We start from the raw sequence: 20,991 nt of genomic DNA, 5'->3' as shown, positions 1-20,991 counted from the left end.
ATTGTGGTTGGTGTTTGGGACTTTGTTTGCTGTTTGCCGTGTTTGTGACAAACAGCAAGCGTATGGATGGGGCTTAAAGTGTAATAAAGCCCCATCCATACGCTTGCTGTTTGTCACAAACACGGCAAACAGCAAACAAAGTCACAAACACCAAACACAAACACCGAACACAAACAGCCATCCACATGCTCGGCGAACGCTCATAACATTCCGAACCGGCAAATACGGCGGACGACGAGCTATTAACTACTTTCGGGTTGACATATTTTTATTATATAAATTAAAGCAAGAGAAAGAAAAAAGGAAAATAAGAAGAAAGCAAAGACGATGGTGGGATAATAACAATAATTTAAAAAAAAAAACTGACTTCTTCTTTTTAATTATTATTTTATTTTATAGTTTTTAGTTTATTTGCAATAATTTTTAATCAAAAGTAAGATGCAAATGATACCAAAAAGTCCTACTAATCAATACGAATCATTCAAGCCTAAACACGAGGTAGCTGCTATATACCGTTGAGGAGTTCCCTTGACTGTCTTCCGTTTCCATCATCAGATCAGCTCAAGGTCACCATCATATTTTTTTGTTACAAGAACTATATTTATGTTTTTAATTTCATTAGAATCGGTTAATATGTGTCCAAAATGGAAATTCATACCGTGTTTTTACCCCTTTACCCACCCTTAGGGGTGAGATAAAATTCTGAAAAAAAAAATGGGACCACCTGGGAGCTCAACCCAATACAAAAAAAAAAGAATTTTCAAAATCGGTTCATAAACGGCGGAGAAAAAAATGCGCGCCAACGAAAAAGTGTAGCAAGTTGATACGTCCGCCTCCCGCAATGCTAGCGCGCATACTGACCGCTGCCAGACGTGTGGATACGTAGCGAACTGTTTGCCGAACATCCTTTGATCTGGCAAGAAAAACCGACACCGATGCCGAACACTGGCGAACACAAACACAAACAGGCAAACAACGACAAACACCCATCCACACGTCAGTGTTTGCTGTTTGCTGTTTGCTGTTTGCCATTGATCGCCGAGCGTGTGGATGGGGTATAAGTAGAGGTGGTTATAACGGCTAAATCTTAATAATGAATTATACGTTATATTATAATTTTATATTCGTTGTCTTAAACTGTTATTGATATAACAGTTTAAGACAACAGTTTAAGACAACAGTTTAAGATAACGAATATAAAGTAACAGTATAAGTAATATCCTAAGTTGTTATTGTTATAGCAGTATAGGTATCTTAAGCTGCTGTTTTTTTAACAGTATAATGAACGTATTTATAAATATATTTTCAAACTATAACGTTAAATTAGAAAATATGATACTTATAACTTGTTCCGTTGATATGTACTCGTATGTTACTTATGGGGTAGAATTATAATTTACTCGTAATATAAGCATGATTGTATGTGTAGTTTTACATAATACTTAGGTATTAGGAACATTCTATTCATGAATATCCATGTTTGATTTGCGTTTTTCTTTGTAATGTTTATATTAAAAATATAATGATATTTATGAATTATGATTGAATATTACAAATAAGTTAACACGTAGAACTAAACAATAAAGTTATACACTAAAGACACTGTTTTTATACATATTTAACTTTAAACAATGTGCCGAGCAGTTATAATTTACGCGTGACGATATACCGAAACGATAACCTGTTATAAAGACAATCAATATAATGATACTCATAACAGTAGTTGAAATTATATTCATAATGAAAAATAGCACGAAGCAAAATAGGCCCTAATACGAATACACAGGGATCATAATTCATATTACTCATTTCAATATTCGATTTGTTGGCCAATCTAGAGACATCTCTTGACGATTTTAGCAACTAATTAGATTTGACAAACTATAATTTGATAAGAACGCCGTAAGATAGCGCTGTCACGGAAAAAAAGTTTTTACGGAAAATAATTATATTCATAACAGTCTTTCTTTTATTTTAATAATCATTATGAAATTATATAAATATAATGTGATATATAAGTTGCTATGTGTTATAACTGCCACCTCTAGGTATAAGTGTAGCGTCTGGAGGTCCGGAATAATTAATAACAGCGAAAATGTTAACCCCGGACAATGTTTTTTGTTTTGCCCAATTACTAAGTGCGGACATAAACACTAGGTACAGACAAGTGTTAATACGGCTGATGTACAAAGGCGGACCAAAAATTATGCGGTGCGGACATTTGTGGTGAGTTTAGTTAGGTTAGATACGGATACTATAGATACGGATTTAAATAACATTATAGGGATTTAAATAATGTAAGTAACTTCAATGTAGGTACTATGTTGCCCTCACATCTGAGGAGGCGGCAACTTAACAAGGACATACTGGTGGTTCTTAAATCTATACCGTAAAAATAATTGTAAAATTGTACTATTCTATTCTTACACTACACATCCACCGCAAGCCAACTAGCATTCATTGCTGAAAAAGACATATCCTGGAATTGTATACTACACTCACGAGCAATAAAAAGTTCCACTCATAAAGTGACAACATCAAACGACCATAATTTATTCAAATATTTATTTTAGAAATTTTACAAAATATCAACATTTTTATTTAGTAGTATCATGTATCATGTAGTATGTATTATAGTCTGATGCGGAGTTAAATGTACTTCAATATTGCAGACGGGGCGTCACTATCCTAGTCTTTTCCGTTTGGAAGTGTTTTGATGCTATTGTCATTGCAACTTTTTCATCGCTCGTGAGTGTATTAAATGAAAGTTGTTTATTACCATCCCGAGTCCGCGTTGTTCTATGTTTATTACTGTTGTCGTCTGCAGTCGGAATTGAAATCATGACTGCAGCGACATGACGCAGCGACGTGTCGTGGCGACAGCGACGTGTAGCGACGATACGTCGCCGTCATCGTCGGCAGGTTGTCGTTTTTTTCCCGCTTCCAACTCCAAGGTACATACATGTCTATATTGTTTTTGTAATTATAGAGGATTGTTAAAAAGTAAATAGGTCATTAATTATGGTTGCAAATTATTTTTATTTGATAAAGATGTCGTATCCTAATGGATTATCAAATATCACTTGGTGTTAGAATGATTTTCACCATTTGATCAATATTTCCAATGTTTACTTCTTGATGAAGTACGGGGAGTAGGCGTAGGGGCTGGAGTAGGCGAAGGGAGCGGCGGCGTAGGGGGCGGCGACGTACGGGGTGGAGTACGAGTAGGTCGAGTACGCAGAGGGAGCGATGTAGGAGGCGGCGGCGTAGGGGAGCACGGGGGCGGAGCGCTTCTTGATGAAGTGCGCGGCCGGGGCGACGTAGCCGCTGTAGCCAGGGTAGCCACTGTAGCCATAGCCAGGGTACAGGGGCGCGGAGTAGCCGGCAGCCAGCAGCGGGCGGGCGGCGTACGAGGTGGCCAGGTAGGGGCTGGCGTAGTAGGCGCCGGAGAGATACGCCCCGGGCTCGGGCTTGGGCTCGGGCTGCGGCTCGGGCTCGGCCAAGCAAGCCACTACGGCACAAGCCAATACCAAGAGTTTGAACATTGTGATGCGGGTTGGTGCTTCGGTCAAAGACGACTGATGGTTGAATGAATGTTGGGATGGTTTTTATATTAAAGAAAAAGTAACCAGTTCTTGTTTATAAATATAATCAGTTGTCATTTTGTTTATTTAATGCAACTTGATCATTACCACTTTTGGTCAATAATACGGACGTCTCAACTCGTTGCGAATCTGGCCATGATCTTCTCGTTATCGGCTTTCTTTAATATTTGTTTTATCGAAATGTAGCTGTCCCGATTAATGGGGGAAATAATGTTATACTGAGTTGTATTTGATGTTATGGGGATGTGCTTATAAAAGACAATTTTTGGAATGAATTGGTGATAAAATAAGGAATTGGTGATAAAATAATTGACAATTGACAAAGTTTGTAAGAAGTCGAAGTAGTTGGTGGAGAGATGTATACTGGTAATCCAAAAATCATCGCAAAATAATAATTTTTACCCCTCCTCCCATACAACAAAAAGTCAATACGAAAAAATGACTTGCCCCATCGTGTGGGATATCGTTAAAAAGGTATCCTTACAACAAAAATTGCCTTGAAACCATGTGGATCAAACCCCCAGTATCGAGATTCATTAATACAAAGTCAAAATTAGAGCGTCCCCCCGCTTAACTTTTGAAATACTATTACAATAATTCTGAAAAAATTGTGCTGTGTCCAAGGAAGTATAGCGAATTCTGTATCATACGTATTGTTATTTTTTTTTGTTTCAAGCGGTCGGCTTAGTTTCGATTTTAAAGCTTTTCCCGCGGGAATACAGTGATAAAAAGTACTTTATGTGACGTTTCAGTAATGTCACCCAAAAAATATACCTATACTTATTAAAATTAACTAGTGCGAGATGAAGATAAAAAGAGAATAAAGGATATTTAATTATATCTATTCACATTCAAAAATAATTATCAGTTTGGAATGAATTCTTTGATCTATTTATTAATAGAAACAGAGACTTTACAAACATTACACCGGTGAGTAGTACCTAATTACTTACATACATTGTAGGAGTGGAAAATTTTAAAACGGTGATAAGTGGTGAGAACGCCCATGCGTACAAAATGAGAATATTTATTAGGTCCAATGATTCATTATTAAATGCCAGCTTCCTCAGCGATTGCACTTTACCTTGCACCGGTTTTAAAAACGAGATTACCCTTATGCTTTTGTTATGATTATCGCTATAAATAGGATACTAACCAACAACACAGCATCAGTCGTTCCCTGACCGAAGAACCAACTCACATCAAGATGTACAAGCTGGCAGTTCTGTTGTGCGTGGTGGCGGCGTGTGTGGCCGAGCCCGAGCCGCAGCCCGAGCCCAAGCCCGAGCCCGGGGCGTACCTCTCCGGCGCCTACTACGCCAGCCCCTACCTGGCCACCTCGTACGCCGCCCGCCCGCTGCTGGCTGCCGGCTACTCCGCGCCCCTGTACCCTGGCTATGGCTACAGTGGCTACCCTGGCTACAGCGGCTACGTCGCCCCGGCCGCGCACTTCATCAAGAAGCGCTCCGCCCCCGTGCTCCCCTACGCCGCCGCCTCCTACATCGCTCCCTCTGCGTACTCGACCTACTCGTACTCCACCCCGTACGTCGCCGCCCCCTACGCCGCCGCTCCCTTCGCCTACTCCAGCCCCTACGCCTACTCCCCGTACTTCATCAAGAAGTAAAAGTCGCCGTCAGAACGAACAAGTGTGGTGCAAATGATTTTTACACTAAGTGATGGTCTCAACAATGTGATTCCCTATAGTTTTAACTATAATAACACCTTGATGCACTGAATAAATTGTTTACCACCATAAATATACTATTAATTTATTCCTATATTTTATAAGTACTAAGTAGATAAATATTACAAAGTTAATGAGTGTTATAACCATGCTGTAATAGAAGTACAGTTCAAAAACCTACTTATTTCAATAACGCTAGATCGTATCAGTAATTAGGCTACCTGCCTTGTAGTAAGTGCTGGTTGACTGCTGATGATATGTTATTGTCATCCAGATTTGAAGTTGCAAAAATGTGATTATAATAAACTTTTTTTTTCCTTTACCTCTCGTGTCCCACTGCTGGGCAAAGGTCTCTCCCTGAACTTTCCACGTATCCCTTTCTTGGGCCTGCTCACACCATTCCGTGCTAAAATTGTCCAGGTCGTCCCGCCATCTCCTTTTTGGTCTGCCTCTGCGCCGGAGTGCAATAATTTAAAATGATAGTACGCATCGAAAATCTAAACCGGAACAAATATCTGCGACTCACTTAACATGTTTTTCTTTGTGACACACACACAATGAAAACATAAAAAATTATAACGAAAAATCGGTAACTAAGTAAATATTGAAATGTTTTTGAATAATACATAATTCAGACCTAACAATAGCAAAAGAATTTGGAAACCTGACAATAGCAAATTGGCACCTGATGATAATTATTCCTCTAAATCCACGAGGAGCATAGGGCATCCACAGTTCTTCTAGAGACGTTTCTATCCTGAGCTCTTTCCATCGCTTCGTCCCAGGATATTTCGATGGAATTGAGGAAGCTGAGAATGGTCCTCCTCCAAATTATCCCCTTTGCGCCTTCTACCCTGCGACGTATTCGAATCTAACGCCTTTTTGGCGATATTAAACTCACGGGCAATAGCAAAAGGTTCCACTGAGAAAAGCACCAAATTACTCCTTAACGGAAAAGGTTAGCTTAATGACGCCGTCTGCAACATTGAAGTACATTTCACAGAGCATCAGGATATATTACTAACTAAAAACGGCAATATTTTAGTCAAAAATACCTAAGTATATTAAATGTTTTAAAAATTGTGGTCGTTTGGTGTCGGTATTTTGTGAGTGGAACTTTTTTAATTCCCGTGAGTGTATTTGGTTTTCTAAGGCAGTATCCGATCCAACTTCATCATCTTTTGAAAATCTCTTTGTTTATGGGCTCCAATCACGTTTTTTTCTAAAGATCTTCATAAGAAATTGGGTCGGGTCAGGATACATAAAGAATTAGTAGAAGAAGCAGAATACCTACGTTACTTACTTACTTATAGTCCTGTTACTCCCCTCTGTGGAGCTTAGGGCTACAGACATTCTTCGCCACGCTTCCTTATGTTGAGCCGCCTCCTTCACTTGGGCCCACGATAGACCTGCCCTCTTCATTTCCGCCTCCACGGACCTTCTATCAGAATACCTACGTTAGCAAAATAATAATACCTCACGGTACTTGATCAATGAGTAGAAGACAACTTTTAGGTCTCATGGACGGTGTGGGGATGGTACGGGGTGAGGCGGGCGTGGTCGTTGTTGGTCTATTTCGGCTAGGACGCGCTCCAAATGATCTTTTACTCGTTCATAAATGCTAAAAGCGCCTATGAGTGCCATTTCGCTCCTCTTTCATTGTATATTTGCATCTGTGCCGAGATACATAGGTACATAATCTTATGTCTAAAATAGTAGTAGGTATATAGTATATAGTATATAGGCAACTATACAATCAACTTAAAACCTCTTTCAGTCCGGCGCAGCATGGTTTTCTTCGGGGTCGGTCTACAGTTTCCAATCTTATACTTTTTAATAACTTTATTACTGAGCAAATGGATTCCGGCAATCAGGTAGTTGCTGTCTACACTGACTACAGCAAGGCCTTTGATAGGATTGATCACAAATTGCTTATTAAAAAGCTGCGGAACGTAGGTGTGAGAGTTACTGCAGTGCTAACAAACTAGACCTAAATGTGGATAAATGTTTTTTTATTAATTTTACACGCAAACGCCATCACTTTCACATTAGTCTAAGTTTAAAAGATAAGGCATTGAACCAAGTTTTGCACACCAAAGACCTAGGAGTAACGCATGACAGTAAGTTACTATTTGATATCCATATAAACAACATTATTGGTAAAGCATGCAAGGCCATGGGTTTCTTAATTAGGGTATCAAAGCCGTTCAGATCAATGAAGACTATCAAAATTCTTTACTGTGCATATGTCCGGAGTCATCTCGAATATGCGAGCGAAATTTGGAACCCTAGATACAATATGTATATTGATCGGCTCGAAAGAGTACAGCGGAGATTTACTCGGTTCCTAAGTTTTAAATTTAAATTACCTCGTCTACCTTACGAGCAGAGATGCACAAAGCTGCATTTACTGCCTCTGTATGTGAGACGGGATATCTCCGATGTACTCTTTCTTGCAAAAATTCTAAGGGGAATCATTGATAGTCCGGAAATATTATCCAAGATAGCATTAAGGGTTCCTTATCACTTGACTCGTAAAAGGCCACTGTTACATGTACCCTCCGCTAACTGTAACTACCGGCAAAATAGTTTCTTGGTAAGGGCATGCAACACGTACAACAGAATTTTCACCGAATCGGAAATTGACCTATTCTGCAGTAGTCTCTCTAAAATTAAAAACTTTTTCATTGATGAGTCGGTTGAACTAAAATAGTACACTACTAATATAAGTATTTAGGTAGTTAGTTAAGTGAATAACTTTATAAAATATTTTCATTTATTTTTAATTCAATTATCTGGGGGCACACTTGCATTTGGTATTTAATATTCAAATGCCACAAATATTGTAGCTTTCTGTTTTATTATTTTCTTCTAATATTATGTTGCCAATAATAATAAGTCAGTAGGCACTTAATTCTAACTAGGCGTAGTGGCGCTTGCCGCTGTTAGTTTGTAACTAGCGTAGTTTTTTATCTGTATACTTTAAGTTTGTTTCTATATGTGGGAATCTGTTAATGGCCTGTCTAATATTATATTAAATAGCTATTTTAAGTTATTATAAATAAGAACATGCTGTTGATTCTCCATGAAAAATAATAAATAAATAAATAAAATGTTAATTAGCACTTTGGGTCTTACAAGTATCTTATCGCAGATTACATATCCTACTACTTTTTAGGGTTCCGTAGTCTACTAGGAACCCTAATATTTTGTTTAGAAGCAGAAAAATGTGCTGTTAAGGCTGCTACACGCAGTGCCGGCGGGGTGGCCATGCAGAGCGGCAGTGCCGCCGGGCTGTATAGTATGCCACCGTGCACCCAGCATAAAATGCATACAATGCATAGCTGCTCGGCATGAACCCGGCGGCAAGGCCATGTTCACGCCGGCATGTGTGTAGCTGCCTTTAGAGGTGAAGAATATGGAATAAATAAGAGTAGATTTACAGTTGCAAATAATGTATTTGTTGTGAGGCAAGATGTTATAGTTAGGACTAGGAAATCACGTTATTGAGACCATCACTTGGTTCATAGACCATCATTTGCACCACGCTTGTTTGTTGCAATGTTTACTTCTTGATGAAGTACGGGGAGTAGGCGTAGGGGCTGGAGTAGGCGAAGGGAGCGGCGGCGTAGGGGGCGGCGACGTACGGGGTGGAGTACGAGTAGGTCGAGTACGCAGAGGGAGCGATGTAGGAGGCGGCGGCGTAGGGGAGCACGGGGGCGGAGCGCTTCTTGATGAAGTGCGCGGCCGGGGCGACGTAGCCGCTGTAGCCAGGGTAGCCACTGTAGCCATAGCCAGGGTACAGGGGCGCGGAGTAGCCGGCAGCCAGCAGCGGGCGGGCGGCGTACGAGGTGGCCAGGTAGGGGCTGGCGTAGTAGGCGCCGGAGAGGTACGCCCCGGGCTCGGGCTTGGGCTCGGGCTGCGGCTCGGGCTCGGCCACACACGCCGCCACCGCGCACAACAGAACTGCCAGCTTGTACATCTTGATGTGAGTTGGTTCTTCGGTCAGGGAACGACTGATGCCATCCTGTCGGTTGGGTTCCTATTTATAGCAAAATAATAACAAAGACATAAGGGTGATCTTGTTTTAAAAACCGGTGCAATGTAAAGTGCAAACGCTAAGGAAGCTGACATTTGTTTTATGGACTGGTTTACGCACTTACTTATTAAATTCATTCATGTACAATTTCTTAAGAACGGCGGTAAATTTAAAGTAGGTAATAAAGAATGAAGACCTATGTTAGATTTTTCTTTGGGACTTTTTATTATAATTTTCTGTTTAACATTATGAAACTGGGATGGACGAAAGGGGACCCTGGAGCGGCTTATCACCTGTTCCTAATAGGTACGTCTGGCGCACTCGGGGCAGTCTGATTTTCACCACGCTAACAAAAATAAGATAAAGAACTTATGATTACCTACTAATGTGTAAACCGCTCGACTCGTAACTAAATTGATCAGTGATTTATTTAAATGGTATTCAATGGTGTAAATAATGGTTAGATTCCTAATGCTAGGTTTCCCTGCGCTTGCAGAACTTTTCTCCATTAGTATTTAGCAAAATAACGCCTGGTGTCTTTGTCTTTTGTTTCCGTATCCGAATAACCACCCACGTGTGATCGAAACTTTTAAAGATCTGTGGACAAAATGTACAAGACATATAAAATAAATAACAAATGTGAATTGCATTACGTAGGTAGGTATGCTTTCGCGAATCATTAATGTCAACTCCCAAGCGGTAGGTACTACATATTCACCTTGCACAGGTTTTAAAAACGAGATTACTATTAGTCCTTTTGCAATTTTAATATAAATAGGATGCCAACCAACAACACAGCATCAGACGTTCCCTGACCGAAGAACCAACTCACATCAAGATGTACAAGCTGGCAGTTCTGTTGTGCGCGGTGGCGGCGTGTGTGGCCGAGCCCGAGCCGCAGCCCGAGCCCAAGCCCGAGCCCGGGGCGTACCTCTCCGGCGCCTACTACGCCAGCCCCTACCTGGCCACCTCGTACGCCGCCCGCCCGCTGCTGGCTGCCGGCTACTCCGCGCCCCTGTACCCTGGCTATGGCTACAGTGGCTACCCTGGCTACAGCGGCTACGTCGCCCCGGCCGCGCACTTCATCAAGAAGCGCTCCGCCCCCGTGCTCCCCTACGCCGCCGCCTCCTACATCGCTCCCTCTGCGTACTCGACCTACTCGTACTCCACCCCGTACGTCGCCGCCCCCTACGCCGCCGCTCCCTTCGCCTACTCCAGCCCCTACGCCTACTCCCCGTACTTCATCAAGAAGTAAACTACGGAAAAAAAAGCGTGGTGCAAATGATTCTACAACCCAGACAACGTCTTAGTGAAATGATTTCGTAGTTTTTGTCTTCAGCATCACCGTACAATAAAGACATTATTTGCAACCATAAATGTACTTGTTTATATTTATTGTAATGCCCTATACTCATATTAATTTGCAACTTGTATCATCATCATCACAATCATCCGCTGCTGGACATAGGCGTCACAATTATCAGTCCTTTGCCTTTCTCATATTACGACTGCCTATCTAAGGTTTGAGTGAGTAAAAAAATAAGCAACAGTAACACCAGTTCGACATATTCAAATCCGCAAATAATATTTGACGCGTCTTCATTAAATTGAATTCTCCATACAATATGTGTTTACTCTCATAATGTAGAGTACAGTTAATAACTTATTCTTCTTCTTAGCAGTTCTTCTTTTCGGTGACTAACACGAGGCACTACCTACACTATACTATAAACCCAAGACGCACTCTGTGTAGTTATAACATATAAGTTATAACTCCACAGAGTGCGTCTAGGATTCGTCACCATATTGGGAGTGATTCTGAAGGCACACATTCGTATTTTAGTGCTGTCGAAACCTTTAACTCTATGTTTAAAATGAGGCTCTACAAGTGTTTCAGTAAATCTAATTTTTCACCTTCGACCATTTTTGTATATAATCAAAGAGTTTGACATTCCTTAGAAATAGTAAAAAAACATAATTTGCCTGACACTTGATGAAAAATGCTTGGCGTCATATTTGCGTAGTTTTTTTTTGTGGCATTATTTAGTCCTAGTACAATCTTTTAATCAATGATACGAGTATGAAGCTTATTTTTATGCAGAGCTAACAGTTGTCTACAAAAAATACTGAAAAGACAGATACAAATTTTTTAGGCTTCCGTTCCTCAAAGTTTCAAAACGACCCTTATGGGATCACTTTGTCGTCCGTGTGTCTGTCAATTCCCTTTATCTCGGGAACGGGAAGTTTGAATATACAGGGTTATTGGTAAGTAGACCGAACCCTTTCAGGAGGTGATAGTAGGGGTAGGTACAAACTATTTTGCCCACGAGGCATGCCCTGGTCTAAAGTTGACCCGTTTCAAGATATTCGACTAACAAGTTTTTTTCAAAAAAGTCAATTTGTCCTCAATTTTTTCAATTCAACTGTAGACCAGGGAACCTCATGCTCAAAATAGTTTGTACCTCCCCTACTATCACCTCCTGAAAGAATCCGGTCTACTTTCTATTAACCCGTTCATTGAGGCTGTGAAATCTACCTTTATGTTAACGTGAAAAAAATATCTACAGCCATTTATGTTGCAAAACGCCAATTTTCAAGCTGTTATAGAAATTTAACCCGTCAACCTAGAACAATGAAATTTGCAAGTAGTATTTACTAAAGATTGAGGATGAAATCGGAAAACTTGATATTTTTTCTTACATCCTTTAGTGACTACCTACTATGCAACCAACTACAGAACTACTAACTTTGTTTTTCATAATTTTCCTCGAAAAACTAAGTTATTAGTGCTTACAAAAAATATTGAAGTTGTATATATTATTGTAATGGTACGGAACTCTTAGTTAGTGCGCGGTTCTGAGTCGCACTAGATTTTTAAATAAGGTTTTCATGATGCCATTCAATATTGAGATTTTATCAGAAGTTCAGAAGCCCTAGGACACTGACGCCTATTAATTTTAAGTATGTACAAGAAATAAAAAAAAATTCATAGAAAGAAACGAGAAACGAATCTAAGAAATTAAAGTTCTGTGCTACTGTAGCCATGTATGGACATGAATAGTCTTCATCTTATTGCAGATGATCGTACTAACTTTTTTTTGTTTTTTAGTTATGCACTTTTTTTTTGTTTTTGACGACCGAATGGCGTAGTGGTTAGTGGCCCTGACTGCTATGCCGAAGGTCCCGGGTTCGATTCCCGGCTGAGGCAGATATTTGTTTAAAGACAGATATTTGTACTCGGGTCTTGGGTGTTGATATTTATATTTAGTATCTATCTATCTATGTATTTGTGTAGATATATCAGCTGTCCGACAACCATAACACAGGTTCTGCCTAGCTTGGGGTCGGATGGCCGTGTGTGAGATGTCCTCACATATTATTATATTATACTTATCTTACAGATACAGGTAAAAAATATAATAAATAAGAGTAGATTTATGGTAGCAAATAATCCTTTATTGTACAGTAAGATGTTATCATATTAAGAACTCGGAAATCTCATTGTTAATACCGTGACTGCATGCAGAATCATTTGCACCTCGCTTGATCGACGTTTACTTCTTGATGAAGTACGGGGAGTAGGCGTAGGGGCTGGAGTAGGCGAAGGGAGCGGCGGCGTAGGGGGCGGCGACGTACGGGGTGGAGTACGAGTAGGTCGAGTACGCAGAGGGAGCGATGTAGGAGGCGGCGGCGTAGGGGAGCACGGGGGCGGAGCGCTTCTTGATGAAGTGCGCGGCCGGGGCGACGTAGCCGCTGTAGCCAGGGTAGCCACTGTAGCCATAGCCAGGGTACAGGGGCGCGGAGTAGCCGGCAGCCAGCAGCGGGCGGGCGGCGTACGAGGTGGCCAGGTAGGGGCTGGCGTAGTAGGCGCCGGAGAGGTACGCCCCGGGCTCGGGCTTGGGCTCGGGCTGCGGCTCGGGCTCGGCCACACACGCCGCCACCGCGCACAACAGAACTGCCAGCTTGTACATCTTGATGTGAGTTGGTTCTTCGGTCAGGGAACGACTGATGCTCTACCTATTTTCTCATCCGTATTTATACTGAAAGTCTGAAATAAAAGCAAAGGGCGATCCTGTTTTGCAAACCGGTGCAAGGTTAGTACTCACAAACATCAGCTGACATTTAAAATTGTCCATGATAAACTAAGTACTATAATGTCAGCGCTATCAGGTAAAATCACTTTACATTTAGTCAAAATCTTAAGCACTATTATTTTCTTTATCACTTTTCATTTTATTCTTCTCGACAGCTTCTCGTTGGGCTTTCTCAATCGATACCGGATGCTTCAGCGCTCTCGCCAGAGGTAAGTTGTGGAAGACGCCGAGCGCTACTGGTGAGAACACGGTGTCCACGGGAACCACGGGGGTGAGCACTGTATCCGCCACTATGGCCCTGGGGTGGGTCGCGTAGATCGTCGGGCTGTATATTAATGGAGCCGACAAAACTGGGGTATGCTTGATATCGATCCGGGATTGGTGGGACACGGCGCTGGGAGCCGCGTAGATCACAGGTCCCAGATGGCTCGACGCGCAACTGACGACACAAAGTATTACGATTGTGAACAACATCGCGCGTGCTGTTAGAACTCGACTGTGACGTAACCTGTGATGCGCGAGACGAAGGCCGGAAGGTTTTATAGTGGAGTAACGGTAAGCGATGGGTCGCGCGCCGAGAGTTCAAGTTCTCGGCCGAGATGCGGGCGGACGGGTCGTTGCGTCACTGTTACCGCTCCGAGCGATGTTGCCTTGCATTTTGGGCAACGGGTTTTAAATTATTATAGCCATTGAATCATGCAGCGTAACAGTTACGTAATGTTTACCATGACTTTGTAAAAAAGAGATGTATAAACGCTACATGATTTCCGTATTGGGTTCGTGAACTCTATACAGATAAAGGTAAGTATATAGATACTTTTAATATGACTCAATTTACTTTTTGTGGCAAAAGGCAACAAAGAAAATAGTTATTTTCATTGCCACAGCCATTCACAATCATAGGCGTGACGAGTTTATTATTAGCACCCTTACATCTGGATCCTGTCACTATGATTCAAGATTTAGTATAAGAACACCATACTTCAGGCTTCAGTCACCAGTCTAAGGAACTTACTCCTCTGATCTGAACTTATACCAGCCTGATCTCGATTTATTCTAGTAAAATGTTTGGTGCTCTTGTTATTTTGGCGTGCCTGGCGTTGGCCCAGGGTCACTCCGTGGTGCCCTACGTAGTGCCGGCAGCGCACCTACATCCAGCGCCGGTGGCTGTTGCCCCATACCCTGTTCTTCATCACGGCTACCCAGTGCCAGTAGCGAAGTATCTGAGCCCCTACCACCACATCCTGAAGAGGTCTCCACACTACGCAGCTGCTCTGGCCCCAGTAGCGGTCTCCCACCAGTCGCGAGTGGACGTGCATACACCAGCCCTGGCTCCGGTCCTGCCGGTTGTCAAACCGTACTACGGTTCTCCACTTCTTCACAAAGCGGCAGTGCTGCCTGTGGCTCTGCCGTACGGACATGGACTACATTATGGATCTGTGTACCCGCATCTCGGTCACTACTGAAAACCTGGATAGTCTAAATAAATGACAACATAAAATTTTGTCTGGTATCTGAGATATAAATATTGGTAATTGCTTTACTTATGTATGTAAGTAGATATATGTTATATTAATAAATGTTTTAAACATTAAACTACTGAGTTTCTATCCTGTTTCAATTTTAAATATTTGCTATGATTTTATTGCACTCGTACATATAGATTGGATGTAATATTGTCAAGATGCCTATAGGTGATGAACACTTTTCGGGCTGATTTTTTAATTGTGAGATAAACGTATTCTGGAGAATACATTGATGCTATCGCGTCTGAGTTTGTATTAGACAGTGACAACAACAATTTTATTCCTCAGATAACATTTGTCTGAGTATTTAAATCAGCCCTAAAAAGAATATTTCATTAAAGAATTTAAAATTAGACTGACCTAAGTACGAGTAGATTAGAGTCTTTGCTTTTAAACTAGAAGTAATAGGGTTAAGAGCTATGCAATGAAAACTGAGTATAAAAAAATACCATAATTATTAAGTAGTTCAAAAAAAATATAAGGAAACACATATTAAAAATTCAATAGCATTTATTTTGGCAGTGAATATTATAATTTTCAATTTCGTTACATTTCGTCTTATTTAGATTCGTTTGATCAGCAGACTAGTTTAATTTGGACCTTATTTCTTTGATTAATAGGGGTGGACACTGTAGGCCTTAGGAACTACGGAGTGAGCGACCACTGGTGACGAGTAGGCAGACACCACCGGGGATCCGTAGGCAGACACGACGGGAGACGAGTAGGCGAGCGGGGAAGAGTAGGCGAGGGGCGAAGAGTAGGCCAGAGGGGAGGAGTAGGCGAGGGGAGCGGAGTAGGCGAGGGGAGAGCCGTACGCGACCGGAGACACAACAGAGCTGTGAGCCACGGGGACGACGGAGCTGTAGGCGAGAGGAGCCGACCGCTTGCGGAGGTGGTGGACGGCCAGAGCCTTGGCTTGGTAGTGAGCGGCGCGGGCGGCGACCACCTCGGGGGTGTCGAGGGGAACTCCGTGCACGGGGTCCAAGACTACAGCGGGGGAGTGTGGCGCCTGTGTCAGGACCACGGGGGCCACGGCCGGGCTCACGTGGCTGTACACCGAGGGTCCGTGCACCACGCTGCTGCTGTACTGGCTCACGGAGCTGACGGCAGGCGCGCTGTAGACCAGCGGCTGCGCCACAGACACGTAGCCGGGCTTGGCGGCCACCAGGCACGCCGCAGATAACAACACCACCAGCTTAAACATCGTGGTCTGTGTTGATCGATGAGTTAGGATCGACTGATGCGGCTCACGTCAAAATTTGGAGCTTATATACCGACTCGTCTAATACGAGTTATGAACAATGTAAAATGCCAAACAATCACCTTCAAGCTATGATAGGCGGTTGGGCGCTAGATACAATTAGACGCAATTTTTTTTCATAACGCGGAAGCTTCCGTGTAGAAGTCGAAGCATGAGCCGCTCAAGGTACATATATACTGATTAAAGTTATAGGTTTGGCTCGTGTAAAGTTTATCTACCTGTAAAGGTTCGTTTACATTTGAAGGTGGCATGAGATAATTTGAAAAGTTATTTACGTAACAACGGATTTATATCTGCCATAATGGGTTCTGATTCTGAGAATATGAAATACATTATTATATCAAAGATATTAAATACGTACCTATTACTGATATTATTACGTATCTACGCATCAAAGTAAATCATGTTAAATATACCGAAGTTATCAAATAATGCAATGACCCCTGGTAGGTAATCATTATATAGGTAATTTTCGTTACATCATTCATTTTATTTTTCAATAAATGCCGTAAGCATAAGCAAACCTAAATCAAATCCCTAATCATGTTATAAGTAATAACCCAGCTACCAGAAAAATTAATAGATTCTTTAGTATTTTTGTCATTTGAAAGTGACTTCTTTAAGACATTTTTCATCAAAATAGGTTGAGCCAAGGAACATAATATTCAGTTGCAGTTTAACATCTGATACTCGTAATATGTTTATATTAATTACTATATCGCATATTTTTTATCAGATGGCACTGAAATGCGATGTTTAGGAAGTAGGTTAAACAAAATACGTAGGTACCTACTCGTAAGACCTACATATAATGTTATGAACATTCACTTGCGCTTTGTTCATGAAATTATAAAAAAACTAATTTATATTTCTTCTTTCAATCATGAAAAAGTTCCTTTCAACTTTTAAGTTGCTCGTGAGTGTATTGTGTTGTAGGTTCCTGTATTGTTTTAACCATTAGTAGCGTCATGGGTCAATAAAAGATTTTAAAAGTGGGAGAATGAGAGAACAAGCCTCAACTAAACATATCGTCACTCGGGTCTGAATTAATCCCCCTTATTATAAAACGTGGACTAAACATAGCATATTTTTATACCTTGGTTGCCAGCACCTGGAGGGTTACTCTATACTGACGAAAAACGACAAACAAGAGCTGTCGTGCAATCAGCGCATTTAATATAACGTTATAGAGTCGTGGCTAGGGAATACAAGCCCGGGATCCCGTTCCCCGGGATCCCGGGATCCTGGTCATTTTCCAGTCCCGAAATTTTTGGGATTAGAATTTGTCAATCCCGGGATTTTCGGGATTGACAAAAAAGGGTAAATTAGTATGTAAGGGTATTCTCGTAGCTTTGTTGTCATTAGTTAAATATCAAATGATTGTTTTCCACCCGTGTGACGTCACAGATGTGATAATTTATAAACAAATATGGCTGACACCGTTTTCCCCTGTTTATGAAAAGTAGAACTTTTAAGTTCCAGTTTTGCGATTTGCAAGGTCCATAAAAATTATAGAGTATTTTGTTTGGTCTAATAGAGCAATTATTAATCATATTAGACCTACCTACTTTAAAAAAGAGTCAAGTAGTCTATTGTTTATCTTTTTTAAGAAGTATATTTTTGTTCAATTAAGTATGGTCTGACAAAGATAAATTATAAATACTGTGTCTCCAATAAACCTAAAAACTTTGATTCGTTAGACGTGTTTTTGTTTGTGACCCAAATCCCGGGACTATCCCGGGATCCCGGGATTGTCTTCATCCAGTCCCGAAATCCCGGGATCCCAAATAAAGGCCGGGATTGTATTCCCTAGTCGTGGCTCGCCTAGTAGCGCTCCAAAACTTCGTTTTTCGTCATGTAGTGACCACCAAAATTTTTAAAATCTGACAATAAGCTCGAGATTACAGTTTAAATCGGTACGCATATTCTGCCATTCATCCTGTCGAAGGTTCAGGAGGAAAACGCAAGAGTTTCCAATAAAATAATAATATAAAAGCATGTGACAAGAGAAGGTTGAAGGTCGGAGAAGTATCGAGATAATCTAATTACTTTGTTACTATTATGGTCGTATGGTAATTCAATAAGTGTACCATTTCACTAAACATAACATAATAAACCCTATGCTGGTGGGGTACTTGTTGTCATTTTAATGTAGTTGAATTTGCTTATTGTTTGCCTGAATTTCGTAGAACAAAGGTTGTGCAGTTTTACCCCCTTTCGTCTTACTATCAATTTTGCAACACCCTGTACAGATTCATATTTTGAAACGCTCAGTCTTTAATAAGTCCAGATTAATAAGAAATACCTAATTAAGTACTTTTTAAATAATAAACTGTACTGTAACGTACTTGTGAAAATATACAAAAATACCTAGGTGACATATATTTTTTACTATCATAAAGTTACATAGTACGCTTTAAAGCAAGGAACATAAGTATAACACAAGAGATCATGTGTAAATATTTCTTTATTTAGTCATATTTACAAAAGATTTGATCGTTTATCAGTTCTGAACCGAGGAGTTGGACTCCTCATTCTCTCGCTGGCGCTTAGTAGGCGTGGATGCCGTAGGTCTTGGTGAAGTAGGGAGTGGAGTAGGCGTAGGACGCGACGGGGGCGTAGGAGGCGACGTGAGCTGCCGAGTAGGTCAGGGGAGCGGCGTATGTGGAGACGACGGGAGCAGAGCCGTAGAACAGAGGAGCTGAACGCTTGTGGATGGAGTGAGCTTCAGCGGCAGCCTTGGCCTCGAAGTGGGCGGCGCGGGCGGCGGCTACCTCGGGGGTGTCGAGGGGCACAGCTGGGGCGGCGTGAGTGGCGAACGCGGCGGGGGCGGCGGCGTAGGCAGCCGGGGCGGGGAAGGCAGCCGCAGCGTATGCGGCCGGGGCGACGTATGCGGCAGGAGCAGCGAATGCGGCAGGGGCGGCAAACGCAGCAGGAGCGGCGTAGGCAGCGGGTGCAGCGTAGGCCACGGGGGCGGTGTAGGCGGTCTTCACCACCGCGGGAGCGACGGCGGGTGCGGCGTACGCGGCGTATGCGGCAGGGGCGGCGTAGGCTACAGGGGCGGCGGCCACAGTGGTCTGGACGACGGCTGGGGAAGTCTTGATGTCAATGCGGGACTGGTGGGAGACAGCGGCGGGGGCCACTGCGACGGGAGCGGCGAACGCAGCCTTCACTACCGGCGCCACGGGGACGGGGGCGGAGTAGGCGACGGGGGCGGCCACGGTCTCGACGATGGCGGGAGAGGTCTTGACGTCGATGCGGGACTGGCTGGAGGTGGCAGCTGGCAGCGGGTATGCCACGGCCGGAGCACTGTAGGCCACGGCGGGGGCGGCGTAGGCCACGGGGGCGCCGCTGTAGTAGGCCCCGGAGGGGGAGGCGGCGGCCAGCGCCAGGACGGAGAACAACACCACCAGCGAGTTCATTTTCGTGGTCTGTGTTGGTTCAGATGCGAGTAAACTGATGCTTTCTTTTGCACGACATATGCTTTTTATACTGCAGTGGCCGAACGAAACGAAAGTCAAGATCAACGGGTCGGCTGAGTCATCGCAGTTTTTTCAACTGAACGTCTCAGTATAATTTGTCCTTAACGTATGGATGGATGTAAAGCAACATTGTCAGATGAAATAATTGTAGTGAATTACTATTTAAATGTTACATAGTTTTATAATGAACTTGTCAATATTTCATGAATTATAGATAATCCATATCAGGTGCTAAACTAATACATTATTCATATTATATCGATTTACACAGTCAACCAGGTTAAAGTCGTATTAATTTCAATTTAGTAAATTTAAACTTAGATATCTCTGTTTTCTCTCCATAATCCATTGACTAGAGACTATCTATCTGTTCTTCAGTATGTGAAAGAATAACAGTTGACCTTCGTTCTGCTAAATAATTCCATCCTGTCCTACTAAAACATCCCTTGACAACAACAACCACTAACACAGCCATTTACTAGGACTCGTTGGCGACATTTTATTTTTTATATTATCTGGGACTATAATTGTAAATTGTGCGAAGTACGACCTTGCGGTCTTATTAATTCTGCGCCGGCGCCGCGGGCGTCAGCTTTGGGCATGTAATTGATATAAATATAAAACTGATTGCACCGGACTGTAAGAAAATAAACTGAGAAGTAGTAGAATATGAGACATAGTGTGGAAATACTTTAATAAAGCGAGCTTAGAAAAGTATAGTTTTATCTTTTATTATTTTTTGTGATGTGCATTTTTTATTGGACCTATGGTCTGGAAATAAAGATAATTTATTATTATTTAATAAAGCGAGCTTAGAAAAGTATAGTTTTATCTTTTATTATTTTTTGTGATGTGCATTTTTTATTGGACCTATGGTCTGGAAATAAAGATAATTTATTATTATTTATTATACTATCTGGCAGTCAGATTCTGAGTGGCTAATCTTTCCATCGTTACGGTGACAAAACCCTAAATAGCATATCCAATGTCTTGTGTGTCATTAACCACCGAGATTCTATTTCCTCCGTTGGAAATGTCATAAAATAATTTTCATCCTCTTTTATTTTATTTTTATAGACTCAAAAATTGCCTGGAGTATCCAAAGTTGTGTTTCAAACCTGACCTATAATTATATTTACATACATACCACTACATTTTATCTCTTTTTGTAGCCATAATCATCAATCATTTACGACCATACCACGTCAAAACTAATATTTCATACATTGAAAAAAGCCAGTGTTATATCTTTCCCAGAATTTCGTTAAATATTTATATAGTGCTAGTAATAATATTAAAT

General features: G+C 41.7%; 4 protein-coding genes across 4 annotated transcripts; 1 reads left to right on the top strand and 3 right to left on the bottom strand.

Annotated features, from left to right (window-relative positions):
• Window positions 1–3,012: 3,012 nt before the first annotated feature.
• Window positions 3,013–3,560, bottom strand: LOC119694145 (cuticle protein 12.5-like). The gene has a single exon (XM_038119865.2). The coding sequence runs from the start codon at window positions 3,543–3,545 to the stop codon at window positions 3,129–3,131; it is 417 nt and encodes a 138-aa protein (XP_037975793.1). The 5' UTR covers window positions 3,546–3,560; the 3' UTR covers window positions 3,013–3,128.
• A 1,212-nt stretch (window positions 3,561–4,772) lies between these two features.
• On the top strand, window positions 4,773–5,362 carry LOC105395356 (cuticle protein 12.5). The gene has a single exon (XM_011567310.3). The coding sequence runs from the start codon at window positions 4,813–4,815 to the stop codon at window positions 5,227–5,229; it is 417 nt and encodes a 138-aa protein (XP_011565612.3). The 5' UTR covers window positions 4,773–4,812; the 3' UTR covers window positions 5,230–5,362.
• A 3,365-nt stretch (window positions 5,363–8,727) lies between these two features.
• Window positions 8,728–13,348, bottom strand: LOC119693665 (cuticle protein 12.5-like). The gene is made up of 2 exons (XM_048631818.1): window positions 12,887–13,348; window positions 8,728–8,858 (listed from the first exon to the last, which is right to left on the bottom strand). Exons 1-2 carry the CDS (start codon window positions 13,297–13,299, stop codon window positions 8,855–8,857), a joined length of 417 nt encoding a protein of 138 aa, XP_048487775.1. The 5' UTR covers window positions 13,300–13,348; the 3' UTR covers window positions 8,728–8,854.
• A 2,092-nt stretch (window positions 13,349–15,440) lies between these two features.
• LOC105395365 (calphotin) lies at window positions 15,441–19,675 on the bottom strand. The gene is made up of 2 exons (XM_048631763.1): window positions 18,768–19,675; window positions 15,441–16,194 (listed from the first exon to the last, which is right to left on the bottom strand). Exons 1-2 carry the CDS (start codon window positions 19,629–19,631, stop codon window positions 15,562–15,564), a joined length of 1,497 nt encoding a protein of 498 aa, XP_048487720.1. The 5' UTR covers window positions 19,632–19,675; the 3' UTR covers window positions 15,441–15,561.
• Between the last annotated feature and the right edge of the window lie 1,316 nt (window positions 19,676–20,991).

This window comes from Plutella xylostella, chromosome 29, assembly GCF_932276165.1.
Source record: "Plutella xylostella chromosome 29, ilPluXylo3.1, whole genome shotgun sequence".
Taxonomy (NCBI): domain Eukaryota; kingdom Metazoa; phylum Arthropoda; class Insecta; order Lepidoptera; family Plutellidae; genus Plutella; species Plutella xylostella.
Note: the sequence above shows the minus strand (reverse complement) of the source record. Positions and strands in the feature narration are given on the sequence as shown.